At 43.2% G+C, this 15,697-nt stretch overlaps 1 protein-coding gene, 1 non-coding gene and 1 pseudogene across 3 annotated transcripts in view; 2 read left to right on the plus strand and 1 right to left on the minus strand.

Moving 5' to 3' along the window:
* ZNF81 (zinc finger protein 81) overlaps window positions 1–15,697 on the minus strand; it is a 108,636-nt gene that overhangs the window by 13,995 nt on the left and 78,944 nt on the right. For both annotated transcript variants that reach the window (XM_027533000.1, XM_027532999.1), the window contains exon 4: window positions 6,922–7,017. In XM_027533000.1, coding sequence (XP_027388801.1) covers window positions 6,922–7,017 — 96 coding nt within the window. The remainder of the gene's footprint in view (window positions 1–6,921; window positions 7,018–15,697) is intronic.
* LOC113886684 lies at window positions 2,933–3,327 on the plus strand (annotated as a pseudogene).
* Window positions 9,080–9,183, plus strand: LOC113888335. Its single transcript, XR_003509961.1, has one exon. It is a non-coding gene; the product is annotated as a U6 spliceosomal RNA (small nuclear RNA).

Here is a 15,697-nt window from a genome sequence, read left to right on the forward strand (position 1 = left end):
GGCATTGAAGCATGTATAATATCATGTATGAAACGAGTCGCCAGTCCAGGTTCCATGCACGATACTGGATGCTTGGGGCTGGTGCACTGGGATGACCCAGAGGGATGGTATGGGGAGGGAGGAGGGAGGATCATTCAGGATGGGGAACACATGTATACCTGTGGTGGATTCATTTCGATATTTGGCAAAACTAACACAATATTGTAAAGTTTAAAAATAAAATAAAATATTAAAAAAATGTAAAAAAAACAATTAATAGGTGGATTTAGAAATGACTGCCAGTGCAGGAGACACAGGAGGTTCAATCCCACAAGGAACTATGATCCCACAAACCATGAGGAAACGAAGCCTGTGTGCCGCAATTACTCAGCCTGCACCCTAGAGCACACGACTTGTAACTACTGAGCCCACACACTGAAACTACTGAAGCCGGAATGCTCTAGAGCTTGTGCGCCACAACAGAAGAAGCGACAGCTACAAGAAGCCTGAGAGTAGCAACGAAGGCCCCACACAGCCAAAAGTAAATTAATTAATTAGTTACAAAAATTAATGCCTCAGGACATAAAGTCAATGTACAAAAATAAATTCCTAGCAATTTATACTAGCAATAAATAATCTGAAAAAAATTTTTAATGCTATTTATAATAGTATCAAAAACATCAAATGCCTAGGATAAATTTAATGAAGGATACATAAAACTTTTATATGAAAATTATAAAACATTGCTAAAGAAATCAAAGATCTAAATATATGTAGAAAGTTGCTATATTCACAGATTAGAAGGCTCAATATTATTAAGATGTCAGTTCTCTTAAAATTGATCTTAGAATTAATGCCAAACCAAATCCCAGCAAGTTTTTTTCCAAAAAATTAAAAACTGGTTATAAAATTTATATGGAAATGCAAATGACCTAGAAGAGTCAAAGTAATTTTTTAAAAAAGTCAACCTGGAGAACTTACTCTACCTGATTGCAAGACTCATTATAAAAGCTATAGTAATAAAGTATGGTGGAGGACAAGGAAGCCTGACGTGCTGTAGTCCATGGGATAGCAAAGAGTCGGATATGACTGAGTGACTGAACAACAACAAATAAAATAGGGGTCTGCCAAAAGGACAGTGTATTAACTATATTTTCTTATTTTCTGTATTCTAGATGCTCTAGCATCTGATGTCTAGCTGATCCTGGAGAGACTGCCTCTCCCAGACCTAGTTATTTCCCAGAGACAGCAAGTGACTTTCCTATAAGTATACCTACCATATGCAAACCAACAAATCCAGAGCCCATATCCACCAACTATCTCCTTTTTCAAGATCTCACACGTTGAGCCACTAGAACCCTGCCCTAATCACCTCAGGCTGGGTACCAGGCAACTAAGGATAGTCTCTACACTACACCCCAGAGTCCACTGAAATTACTCAAACTAACTAACTCTAAACCTTTCCAGCCTGCTTATTCTACCTCACCCATTCTTTCCTATGAAAATCATAATAAAGGCTGTTGCCCATGCTTTCCCCCTATAACTTCTACCTCCTGATTGACCTTAGTGCTCCCGGGTGTGACTCTGCACAGTGTGGTATGCCTTTTCCTCTTGGAAGCTGTTACAAACTATTTTCAATGGCAGTTGTCTCCAGATATGTTGGCCTCACCATAACTGAATAATAATAAAACCTTTTCTCAGCAGTAAAGAATCTGTCTCTCAATGCAGGAGACACAAGAGACGTGAGTTCAATCCCTGGGTCAAAAAGATTTCCTAGAGGAGGAAATGGCAACCCACTCCAGTATTCTTGCTTGGAAAACTCCATGGGCAGAGCAGCCTGGCAGGCTACAGTCCATGGGGTCACAAAGAGTCAGACATGGCTGAGCACAAGCACGAGTTGAGTTCAGTTGAATAGATCAATTAAACAGAACAGAAAGTCCAGAAATAGGTTCACATATGTGAAATCAACTGATTTTAATAACTGTGCCTAGGTAATTCAGTGGGGAAAAAGCTCTTCAATAAATGGTTCTGGAACAACTGAATATTGTATTGAAAAAAATGAACATCAACCCTTACATTAAACACAAAAATGGATCATAGACCTAAACTTAAAAAGCTAAAATGATAAACTGTATAGAAGAAAATATGAGAATATCTTTGTGACCTTGCAATGTTGTTGTTCAGTTGCTCAGTCATGTTAGACTCTGTGACCCCAGGGACTGCAGCACGCCAGGCTTCCCTGTCCTTTACCATCTCCTGGAGCTTGCTCAAATTCATATCCATTGAGTGGGTGATGCCATCCAATCATCTTGTCCTCTGTCATCCCCTTCTCCTGCCTTCAATCTTTCCCAGTATCAGGGTCTTTTCTAATGAGTCAGCTCTTCCCATCAGGTGGCCAAAGTATTGGAGCTTCAGCTTCAGCATCAGTCCTTCCAATGAATATATAGGATTGATTTCCTTTAGGATTGATTTCCTTTAGGATTGACTGGTTTGATTTCCTTGCAGTCCAAAGGACTCTCAAGAGTCTTCTTCAACATCACAGTTCAAAAGCATCATGGAGGGGCGAGGAGGTCCTCTCCCTCCGTCCCCCTCCCTCACTCGCTCGCCGCCAGCCCCCGCTGGCTCCCTGCCCACTCCCGGGGGGCCGGGGTAAGGACGTGCACGCACGCACCTGGGCCGGGCTTCAGGTGCTTCGGGGCTCTTACCCCCGGCCTCGGGGAGGAGGGGGAGACCCGGACTCACCGTGGGGAGGAAGAGGAAGGAAGACAAGAAGGAGGGAGGAAGAAAACCCGAGAGGAGGACCGGGGCCGGAGGCTTGCCACCTTCAGCACCCCCGCTAGCGCCCAAGGTGCACCCATCTTGACCGACTCAGCAAGAAGGTGGATTTTCCCTGTGTCTAAAGGGAAAAAAAATGTCCCTGTGTCTGTAGAGATGATTTGCAGTTCAGCCCAGCTGAAGCTGACCGAATGAGACTATGCGCTGTGCCTCCACCAAGCATGTTGCCACTGTTCAAAACGAAGAGGAAGCCCAGAAAGGGAAGAACTACCAGAATGGAGATGTGTTTGGCGATGAGTATAGGATCAAACCGGTGGAAGAGGTCAAATACATGAAAAATGGGGCAGAAGAGGAGCAGAAAATAGCAGCCAGGAACCAAGAAAACTTGGGAAAAAGTGCCAGTTCAAATGTAAGACTTAAAACTAATAAAGAGATTTCAGGATTAGTTCATCAACCCAGAGCAAACATGCACATTTCTGAAAGCCAACAAGAATTCTTCAGAATGCTGGATGAAAAAATTGAAAAGGGTCGAGATTACTGTTCAGAAGAAGAAGGTATCACATAGCACCAATCCTACCACTCAAACCGGGAGCTGCTGCTGCTGCTGCTAAGTCGCTTCAGTCGTGTCCGACTCTGTGCGACCCCACAGACGGCAGCCCACCTGGTTTCTCCGTCCCTGGGATTCTCCAGCCAAGAACGCTGGAGTCGGTTGCCATTTCCTTCTCCAATGCATGAAAGTGAAAAGTGAAAGTGAAGTCGCTCAGTCGTGTCCAACTCTAGCGACCCCAAGGACTGCAGCCTACCCGGCTCCTCCGTCCATGGGATTTTCTAGGCAAAAGTACTGGAGTGGGGTGCCATTGCCTTCTCTGAAACCGGGAGCTACTACTGTGTAAATAGGTTACACCCTAGTTGAAATCTTTGCAAAGGTCGGTTCTCTTCAGCAAACAGCACTATAGCAAAAGAAGATCATTCCATATCGTATGCTGCATTAACTTACAGTGTTTCTTAATGAACTTGCAAAGGAATATTGCTAAAAACAAACAAAAACTGTTATCGAAATTTCTTTGTTGCTGCTAGTTAAAACTTATTGCAACTTTTCACTTCTCTGTGTCCAGGTCTGCAGCAAAATTCTGCAATTTCACCTTGAAGATACTGTTGGTTTTACAGATGCTCTCCAACCTATTTTTTCTAAAAGATGAAGTAGTGGTGAACTCAGTTATCCAACTTCTGTTCTAGACTGGTTCTGCTTCTAAGACAAGCGCCTCCTTCCTCGCTCCCTCCTCCCTGCCTCCCCCAGTAGTCCAGAGCCTTGTTTCTCACTGGCAGTGTTGCACTTTGGAGATGGGATGGTTGCTATGGCAAGCCTAGTTTCTCTGCTATGAAGAAGTAGAGACGCTACTATCAATTCAAAGCATGTCATGACATGACTCCTGGAAGTGACATAGGAGGGAGCAGCAGGTGGTTTCATTTCCTGGGTCTCTTAATCAAAGATCAAGCTTGCAACATCAGTTTTGCTCAGATGCAGACGAAGTGTGATCACAATCTTTTGAATCCCTCTTGCCCACTTTTTTTTTTTTCTAAGAAAATAAACATTTTACTGTTTTTTTTTTTTTTTTTTTAAAGCAGCATGGCACTCAGCCTTCTTTATGGTCCAACTCTCAAATCTATACATAACTACTGGAAAAACCATAGCTTTGAGTATATGGACCTTTGTTGGCAAAATAATGTCTCTGCTTTTTAATATGCTGTCTAGGTTCGTCATAGCTTTTCTTCCAAGAAGCAAGAACCTTGCAGTAAGCCAAGATTTATTAAATAGATCACAAAAAATACTAAAACTTTTTTAAAGATGATAAATTAGGCTCCATAAAAATTAAAATATTTTTCCTTTGATAGGCACCAGTAAGACTAAAACTGTAAGATACACATTACAACAAAATATTGGCAGTACATATATCTGGCTTAGAAATTGTATCGAGCAAATATAAAAAACTCTTATACCTCAATAAGAAGACAAACAACCCCCCCCATAGGAAAGATATTTCAATAGACACTTCACAAAAAAATGTACAAATGATAATAAGCACATGAAGGTATTTAACATTATTACTCATCAGAGAAATGCTGCTTACATTCATAACATACCATTACATATCCATTCTAATAGCAAAGTTTAAAGAGACTGATGATAACAAGTATAGGCAAGGATTTGGGGCAACAGAATTTCTCATGTATTGCTGTTGGGAATGTAAAGCCATTTTGGAAGACAGTTTGGCAATTATATGAAATTATAAGAAAGGTGAGCAAACACTGATGGGTGAGGCCATGCTCAGTAAATCTTTAATCCAATTTCTGTTGAAGGGTGCAGCTGTGTTCCCTCCCTGCTATTTATCTGGGGCCAAACTATGGTGGAGGTAATGAAGATAATGGTTCAGTTCAGTTCAGTTCAGTCGCTCAGTTGTGTCTGACTCTTTGCGACCCCATGAATCGCAGCATGCCAGGCCTCCCTGTCCATCACCGACTCCTGAGTTCACTCAAACTTACGTCCATTGAGTTGGTGATTCCATCCAGCTATCTCATCCTCTGTTGTCCCCTTTTCCTCCTGTCCCCAATCCCTCCCAGCATCAGAGTCTTCCAATGAGTCAACACTTCGCATGCGGTGGCCAAAGTACTGGAGTTTCAGATTTAGCATCATTCCTTCCAAAGAACACCCAGGGCTGGGTCTCCTTTAGAACGGACTGGTTGGATCTCCTTGCAGTCCAACGGACTCTCAACTTCTCCAACACCACAGTTCAAAAGCATCAATTCTTCGGCGCTCAGCTTTCTTCACAGTCCAACTCTTACATCCATACATGACTACTGGAAAAACCATAGCCTTGACTAGACGGACCTTTTTTGGCAAAGTAATGTCTCTGCTTTTGAATATGCTATCTAGGTTGGTCATAACTTTCCTTTCAAGGAGTAAGCGTCTTTTAATTTCATGGCTGCGGTCACCATCTGCAGAGCAGCGCTAATCCCAGGCATTTACCCAAGAAAAATGTAGACATATGCTCACACAAAGACAAATCAGAATGTTTACTGCAACTGTAGTCATAATAACCAAATAATGACCACTTGTCATTAACAGGCATAGAGATAAAAAAAAATTATAACGGAACAGTATTCACTATTTAAAAGGAACTATTTAATAGTCATACCATGGAATAGTATCCACTATTTAAAAGAAACAAACTAAGTGATATACTCAATAACATGAATGAACTGCAAAATCATTAGGCTGAACAAATAAAGCCAGACCCAAAAAGGTACATACAGAATGATTCCATTTATATGCAACAGTAATAAAGGCAAATCTAGTCTATAATGACAAAAAGTAACTCAGTGGTTGCTTGGGGCCAAAGTCATGTAGAGTGTTAACTACAAGGGGCATGAAGGTGCATTTTTGTGTGATGGAATGTATCACGACTGGGGTGGTGCTTATAACAGTGTGTACCTTTGTCAAAACTCACCAAACTGTACACTTAAAATGGATACTTATTATGGTATGTAAATTATATCTTAATAAATTTGATTTTAAAAGAGAAAATGCTAGGTGACAGGGATCATAAAGTGAGAAGATGGAAGGCAGGCATGGAGATTAGGGGAGGTGAAGAGAAGTGAGGAATCTGAAAGCAATATCTACAAAGAGAAAAGGAGGTGGGGCTGGTTGTAGATGACAGTTTGTTGATATCTTAGAGTGAGAAGATGAAAACAAGAGGGAGAAGAAGCTGAAAGGGAACCAGGTAGAACAGGAGTGAGGCAACCAACTGATCTCCAAAGAAGGCAAATCCATTAAAACCTGAATGTATACAATAAGGATCTAAGACCTTGGGAGTGGGGTTTCAGTACTAAAGCATAAAAATGTAATGGGAGGAGAAAACATCCAAGAAAGCCAGATCCATAGTAAGGAAGTCTGGCATATGATCTAGAGTACAGATACTGTAGCAATTCTCCTGGAGGGAAGCTAAGCCAAGAAGCAGTAAGGGAAATACAGGGAAGAGCAGTTTGGTACCTCAGAGGCCAAGGAGTTTCTAAAGTTTTGAACCTTCAAAAAGGGCAGCAATCACAGCACTTTAAAGGTATTGGTCTTAAGTATTTCCATTGTCTTCCTTCTGCCAGGATCACACTCACCTGAGCAGCTGTGATGTAGGGTTTTTTCCTTCAGTGCCCAAGGCTCCTCTCCTTGCTCCAACTTGAATATGACCTCTGGTTTGGGAACTTCATACCCTGTTAACAGGAAATGATAGAAAATGGGGTCCAACTAATTGCTTTCCATGTGTTCTTTGGAAAAGTAACCACATTTCATTGGAAAAAGAGTAATAAGCATGAATGTGCAAAGGGAGTGAAGACTCTCAGGGAAATCAAGGATGACACCATTACACATTTCAGATGCCCCAGAGCACTTAGCAGCTGAGAATGGAAACCACCTCACTGAGGTTCTGTGTTAGTTCCCTAGGGCTTCTTTAAGAAAGTACCAAAAAATCCCTGGAGAAGGAAATGGCAAACCACTCCAATATTCTTGCCTGGAAAAGTACATGGACAGAGCCTGGTGGACTGCAGTCCTTGGGGTTACATGACTGAGCATGCAGGCATGAGGGTGGAGGGAGATGGGTTGGTAGCAATACCCTGGTAGAACTAAAAAAAAAAAAAAGAAAGAGAGAAAGTACCAAAAACTAGGTGACTTAAAACAACAGAAATGTATTATCTGATATTTCTAGAGGCTAGAATTCTGAAATCAAGGTGTTAGCAGTGTCATGGTCACTCCAGCAGATATAGGGGAGAATCCTTCCTTGCACCTTCTAGCTTATTCTGTCTGCCAAAATCTCTGGTGTTCCTTGGCTTGTAAATGTATTTTAATCCAGTCCCATGGCTATCTTCTCCCTGTGTGTCTTCTTACTGTCTTTCCTCTATGTGTGCCTATTTCTGTGCCCAAATCTCCTTTTTTTTTTTTTTTTAATAAGGATACCACTCAGGTTAGGGTCCACTCCAATGACCTCATTTTAATTTGATCCCTTCTGTAAAGATACTACTTTCAAATAAAGGCACATTCTCAGGTACTGGGGGTTAAGATTTTGACATATCTTTTTTTGAGGGGTCACTATTCAACCAATAAGAGCATGTCCCCTGACCCCCCCAAATTCACATCTTTCCCATGTATAAAATACATTAACCCTATCCCAATATCCCCAATCAACTCTTAGGTCTAAAATCTCATCTAAACATCAACCCAGGGTCTCAGATCTCAGCATCTAAATCATCTAAATCTTATGGGTAAGACTTGAGTATAAGTCATTCTGGGACAAAATTCCTCTCCATGCATATCTATGAAAGCAGACGCACTACCTGTTTCTAAAATATTCCAAACACAGTGGTGTCACAGGCATAGGATAGATACTCCCATTCCAAAAGGGAGAAATTAGAATTTAGAAAGGTATGGCAGGTCTCAAGCAAGTCTGAAACCGAGCAGGGCAAATTCCATTAGATTTTAAGTGAAAGTGAAAGTCACTCAGTCGTGTCTGACTCTGCAACCCCATGGACTATACAGTCCATGGAATTCTCCACGCCAGAATACTGGAGTGGGTAGCCTTTTCCTTCTCCAAGGGATCTTCCCAACCCAGGGATCGAACCCAGGTCTCCTGCATTGCAGGCGGATTCTTTACCAGCTGAGCCACAGCTTGACAATAATCCTCACTGGTTCAATGTTCTGTCCTCCAAGCCCACCAGGATGGTAGCCCCACCCCCTCAGCCCTGGGCCAGGAATGGCACCACTTACTATCACTCCTAATGGCCCATTAGCAAAAATTTTGTTTCCTGTACTGGCAGTCTTATGCTCTGCTGTTCCACATGCCTTAGTTCCAAAGGGAGGAATACTTCTACCAAGAGACACAACACTGATTCTATTGAACTGGAAGATAAGTCTGCCACCCGGAAATCTTGGTCTTTTCACATCTCTGAATCAACAGGCAAAGAAGGGAGTTACTGTGCTGGCTGGGGTGGTTGATCTTGACTATCAAGCGGAAACTGTGGCCTGCTATATCACAATGGAAATAAAGAAGAGTATGTCTTAGTGCTTGTTTCAGCAGTGAAGTGAAGTGAAAGCTGCTCAATCATGTCTGACTCTTTGAGACCACATAGGCTGGAGCCTGCCAGGCTCTTCCGTCCATGGAATTCTTCAGGCAAGAATACTGGAGTGGGTAGCCTTTCACTTCTCCAGGGGATCTTTCTGACCCAGGGATTGAACCTGGGTCTCCCACATTACAGGCAGATTCTTTATCATCTAAACCACCAGGGAAGCCCAGCAGTACATATATTAAAATTGGAATGATACAGAGAAGATTAGCATGGCCCCTGAGCAAAGATGACACACAAATTCATGAAGTGTTCCATATTTTTATGGAATCTTAAAAAAAAAAAAAAGGATACAAATGAACTTATTTACAAAACAGAAGTAGAGTCATGGATGTAGAAAACAAACTTATGGTTACCAGACGGTAAGAGGGGAGGAGAGATAAATTGAGAGATTGGGATTGACATATACACACTACTACATATAAAATAGATAACTAATAAGGACTTACTGTATAGCACACAGAACTCTACTCACTACTCTGTAATGGCCTATATGGGAAAAGAATCTTAAAAAAAAGAGTGGATATATGTATATGTATAACTGATTCACCTTGCTGTACACCTGGAACTAACATTGTAAATCAATTATAATCCAATAAAAATTTTTTTAAAAAGAAGAGTATGTCTAGAATACAGGCGATCCCGTAAGGCATACTATCATGCCCTGTGATTGCTTCCCCAGTGCCTCGGGGTAAAGAATCTGTCTGCAGTGCAGGAGACACAGGAGACACGGGTTCAATCCTTGGGTCAGGAAGATCCCCCAGAGGAGGAAATGGCTACCCACTCCAGTATTCTTGCCTGAAAATTCTATGGACAGAGTAGCCTGGGGGACTACAATCCATGGGACTGCAAAGAGTCGGACACAACTGAAGTGACTGAGCACACACACAAGCATGCCCTGTGATTGAAGTCAATGTAAAACTACAGCGATACAATTCAGGCCTGGACCCTTCAAGAATAAAGTTTTGGGTCACACCACTGTGCTTCCCTGGTGGCTCAGCTGGTAAAGAATCTGCCTACAGTGCAGGAGACCTGGGTTCGATCCCTGGGTTGGGTAGATACCCTGGAGAAGGAAAGGCTACCCACTCCAGTATTCTGGCCTGGAGAATTCCATGGACTGTATAGTCCATGGGGTGGCCAAGAGTCGAACATGACTGAGCAACGTTTATTTTCATGTTTCTTTGTATTTATGGGCTTCCCTGATAGCTCAGTTGGTAAAGAATCTGCCTTCAATGCAGGAGACTGTGGTTCAATTCCTGGTTTGGGAAGATCCCCTGGAGAAAGGAAGGGTTACCCACTCCAATATTCTTGCCTGGAGAATTCCTCAACCTCCTATACTTAGGCCACCTGATGCGAAGAGCTGACTCACTGGAAAAGACTCTGATGCTGGGAAATATTGAGGGAGGAGGAGAAGGAGGACGAGATGGTTGGATGGCATCACCAACTCAATGGACATGAGTTTGAGCAGACTCCAGGAGACAGTGAAGGACAGGGATACCTGGCATGCTGCAGTCCATGGGGTTGCAAAGAGTTGGACATGACTTAGGGACTAAACAACAACAAAGGCCCAAAGGGTAAGATACAAAGTGCGACCCATGAGAAGATCTGAGATACTCCAAAATGACTGCATGATTTGTCCAATTTATAAGGACAGAAATCTGGGTGATATGTGTGGGATAATGGAAGGAACAAAGTTGGATAAGACTGAAATTTTTAGTATGTGTACACTAAGCAGATTCTGAATGTCATCTTGCCACTTGAGGGGTTAGGAAGGGTACAAACAGTATATTTGGCTGGTTGGCTGGAACATGAACCAAATCACAGCCCACATAAATGCAGCTGGAATTCTAGGACTGCTTTGGAGTACTACAGAGAAAGGCATCTGAAGGCTTAGGGAGATTGGAATGTTAAGAGTAGACTTATCAAGAAACATCTGCTCACTCACACCAGGATGGTCCAGAGACACACCAGTCATGACAACTGTGACAAATAAATTTGTGAGGGGGCCCCCGATAATCTATGATTGTTCTTCACTGTAGGTCAGAAATTTCAGTGGGAACTGCTGCCACTGAACTGGAAAACCTAAATGCAGTGAGAGCAATTGGAACCTGGGGTGAAGTGAAGTGAAATGAAGTGAAGTGAAAGTTGCTCAGTCATGTCCGACTCTTTGTGACCCCATGGACTATACAGTCCATGGAATTCTCCAGACCAGAATACTATAATGGGTAGCTGTTCCCGTCTCCAGGGGATCTTCCCAACCCAAGAATTGAACCCAGGTCTCTCCCATTACAGGCAGATTGTTTACCAGCTGAGCCACAAAGGAAGTTCAAACCTGGTGTGGCAGGGGCCAAATGGAGGCACTGGATTGCCAAATACAAGGTCGATGTGGTTAGCACAGCGTCAGAGTAGTAATCAGAACAGTCCAATTCACAAATAAGGGTAGAAATTTCTATAATACTGTTTTAATTCATTCTACAACTCATTAGAGTTCAAACATCTTTCAAAACAAACCTTTACTTTGCGTGTGTGTATACTAGGTCACTTCAGTTATGTCCAACCCTTTGCGACCTCATGGATTGTAGCCCACCAGGCTCTTCTGTCCATGGGACTCTCCAGGCAAGAATACTGGAGTGGGTTGCCATGCCCTCCTCCAGGGGATCTTCCCGACACAGGGATCAAATCCCTGGGTCTCTTACATCTCCTGCACTGGAAGGCTGGCTCTTTACCACTAGCACCACCTGGAAAGCCCATATCTTTATCTTGGTGTTTCATTATTTAAGAGATAACCTTCTTTGAAGCCAGCAGAGTTAGGACAGTCTAAGAAAAGCAGGACAGAAACAGTGTATGAACATTTAGCAAAAGACAGTTTTCAGATATTTAAGAAACTATGCTACACAACCATATATTTATGTGTTATATGTCTATACCTCTCTATCCTTCTAACACTATATGAGAATGGGGGGATAGCATTAAATATAACACCTGTTTTAGAGTGGTTCACCTGCTCACAGACATGCATATAAACAAATTAAGAGCAAAAAAATAAAAGAATATTGAGTATTTACTATGTACCAGACATTGCCCTGGGCACTTTAGATGAATTAATCCATTTAATCTTCAAACCAACTCTCCTCTTATTCCCCTTAGCAGACAAGGAAACTGAGCCTTGGAGAGGTAAAATTCCAAAGTCACACAGCTAGTAAGTGGCTTAGTTATTCATACAACAAGTGGCCAGGTAGAGATTTAAACTTCTTTCTCTTATGCTATCCTACTGCCAAATAGAAAAAAAAATACATGTCTTTAATATATATTACATAGGGATGAACCAAACCTTCTGTGCTGTCAAAAAGATTCACAGAGACCTGTGAGTTTGGCTAGTTGATCATGACTTCCATAGGAAACAAATAGGTGGGCAATTTACTAAAATCTTACTTGATCTGTAGAAGGAAAAGAGTTCTAGGTCAAGTGAAAAGAAGTCTAACTTGAAACATCCAAACACAGAATCCCAGCTCCTCAATCAACTCTCAGACTTGAGTCAGTTTATACACCGAGAATGAACACTTCTGAATGAAGGGGAGGCTGGGTCCCTGGAGGAATGAACCCATGACACTGCCAAAAATTTACACCACTAATATTTCTCCCAACTTTTCCTAAAAGGACCTATAGCCCTTTACCAGGGTACCTCTGCATTGGGGAAAAAGCAATGAGGCTTTCCAGATATTACCAGATAGGACACTGGCTCTGATCTGACACTAATTCCAAAAGATCCAAAACATTACTGTGGCTCACCAGACAGAGTTGGGGCTTATAAAAGTGAAGTGATCAATGGAGTTTTAGCTCAGGTCAATCACACACAGTGAGCTCAGTGGATCACTAAACCCATCTCGTGGTTATTTCTCTGGTATAGGAATGCATAATTAGAATACTCAGCAACTGGCAGTGTCCTCATATTGGTCTCCTGACCTATGGAGTGAAGCCTCTTATGGTGGAAAATGCCAAGTGGAAGCCACTAGAACTGTCTCCATCTAGGAAAACAGTAAACCAAAAGCAGTACTGCTTTCCTGAGGGATTGCTGAGGTTGGTGTTACCATCAAGGACTTGATGGAGAAGGCAATGGCACCCCACTCCAGTACTCTTGCCTGGAGAATCCCAGGGATGGGGGAGCCTGGTGGGCTGCTGTCTATGGGGTCGCACAGAGGTGGACATGACTGAAGCGACTTAGCAGCAGCAGCAAGGACTTGAAAGATGCAAGGATGGTGATTCCACTACATTCAACATGCCTATTTGGCCTGTGCAGAAGACAGATGGATCTTGGAGAAGGACAGTGGATTATCATGAACTTAACCAGGTAGTGTCTCCAACAGCAGCTGCTATACCAGATACAGTTTTGTTGCTTGACCAAATGAACACATCCTTTGATACTCGGCATGTATATATTTATCTGGCAAATGCCTTTCTTAAAAACAGTACTGTTAGTAAAGACCAGCAAAAGCAGTTTTCTTTCCATTGGGAAGGCCAGCTATAAACCTGCACTGTCCTGCCTCAGAGGTAGATCAACTCTCCAGTCCTACGTCATAATTTAACCTGCAGGGTTCTTGGGCAATTTTCCCTTCCACAAGACATCACATCACATGTCTATGTGCTCAGTAGCTTCAGTCATGTCCAACTCTTTGAGACCCCATGGACTACAGCCTGCCAAGCTCCTCTGTCCATGGGATTCTCCAGGTAAGAATACTGGAGTGGGTTGCCATGACCTCCTCCAGGGGTCTTCCCAACCCAGGGATCGAAACCATGTCCCTTAGATCTCCTGCACTAGCAGGCAGGTTCTTCACCACCTAGGAACCCCACACTGGTCCATTACATGGATATTATGCTTATTAGACCTAGTGGATAAGAGTGAGAAACTACTCTAGACTTATGGATAAGACATCTGTGTGTCAGGAGACAGGAAATGAATCTGAAAATAAATTTAGGGGCCTTCTATCTCAGTGAGATTTCTAGGGGTTCAGTGGTGGGGGGCTTGTTGAGATACTCCTTCTAACCTCTTGAAGAATAAGTTTTGCATCTGGCTCTTCCATAAGCAAAAAGAGGGCCAACACCTAGGGCCTCTTTGGACATCAGAGGCAACACAGTCCTCATCTGGATGAGCTACTCTGGCCTATTTACCAGGTGATTCAAAAAGCTGCCATTTTGAGTGGAGATCAGAATAGGAGAAGGCCCTGTGTGACACGTCCAGACCGCCATACAAGCCACCCTGCCACTTGGGTCACATGACCCATCAGATCCATTGGTGCTTGAAGTGTCAGTGACACAGGGATGGAGGCTTTGGCAGTTCCCCTGAGACGAATCACAGCACAGGTCCTAGGATTCTGGAGCTAAGCTCTGCCATCCTCTGCTCTCCTTCTGAGAAACAACTTTTGGTTTGCTACAATGTCTCAATTTACTCACAGAATTTAAGCATTTTAGTTAGTGGAGGAAAATAAAACTTAACAAGGATTCCCTCAGTAATGGTGAGTGAACACAGAAGAAGCCAGCACTGACATAGAAAATGTGGCAAATGGTAGACCTGCCTTCCAGTGCTGCTTGTAAGGGGCCCAAGTTCTTCTGACGGAGGCTCAGCCTGTGGATGGCGTGAGGCCAGGAGCCACCCTTGCAGCACTGAGACTGGGTCTTCCCAGAGGTGAATTGCTTGAGAATGTGCCCAAAGTGGGCAGTAAACTCCATGTAATCTAAATATTGTTGTTTAGTTCCTAAATCATGTCTGACTCTTTGCGCCCATGGACTGTAGCCCACCAGGCTCCTTTATCCGTGGAATTTCCCTGGCAAGAACACTGGAGTGGGTTTGCCATTTCCTACTCTAGGGGATCTTCCCCACCCAGGGATCGAGTCTGCATCTCCTGCTTGGCAGGCAGATTCTTTACAACTGAGCCACCAGGGCTTGCTGTAAGGCTAAATAAAAGGAAGTGAAAGTGTTAGTCGCTCAGTTGGGTCTGGCTCTTTGAGACTCCATGGACGTGACAGGTTCCTCTGTCCACAGAATTCTCCAGGCAAGAATCCTGGAGTTGGTAGCCATTCCCTTCTCCAGGGGAATCTTCCCAACCCAGGGATCGAATGCCGGTTTCCTGCATTGCAGGCAGGTTCTTTACCATCTGAGCCACCAGGGAAGACCCAAAGCTAAATCCTGGAACAAAACTGATAGTCAACAAGTATCATAAGGGAGAGCTGAAGAGAGAGTTCAAGAGAGCATGTCACTGTTAAGAGATGTGACCTCAGATCCTATGTGGTGACCTTACACCCTCAGCCCTGGGTGGTGGCCTTGCCCTCTTAGCCCTGGAAATCAACTAGGTGGCTCATCTTCTGGAAGCAAAGAGGTGACAGCTTGTCACCCTGCATCTTCCTAGTCTGTGCTCTCTGGGCCTGTGGTGGCAGTGAGAGCTCTGCTGGCTTCTGAACCATTTGGAGGGTCATTCACCGCTTTTCTTAGAAGATATTCACCGCCAAATAGCTTTACTAGCCTATTTCCTGGCTGGAGAATCCAAGAAATCCAGTCTTCCTTCCTTCCTTATTTCCTGCCTCTGCCCTGTTCATCCCAAGCTGGCAGTGTTTCTGCTGAGATGGCTGATTGGATCTACAACTCACATGCCTAATCCTTTTAGCAACTGGTTCTCCAGCCACACACTTGGTGCCCTTTCCAGAGTACATGTCATATTTTACAATATGGATAGGCTGAAAATTCTCAAAATCTTCATGTTCTAGTTCCTTTTTACTAACAATTCCT

This window comes from Bos indicus x Bos taurus, chromosome X (assembly GCF_003369695.1).
Source record: "Bos indicus x Bos taurus breed Angus x Brahman F1 hybrid chromosome X, Bos_hybrid_MaternalHap_v2.0, whole genome shotgun sequence".
NCBI lineage: Eukaryota > Metazoa > Chordata > Mammalia > Artiodactyla > Bovidae > Bos > Bos indicus x Bos taurus.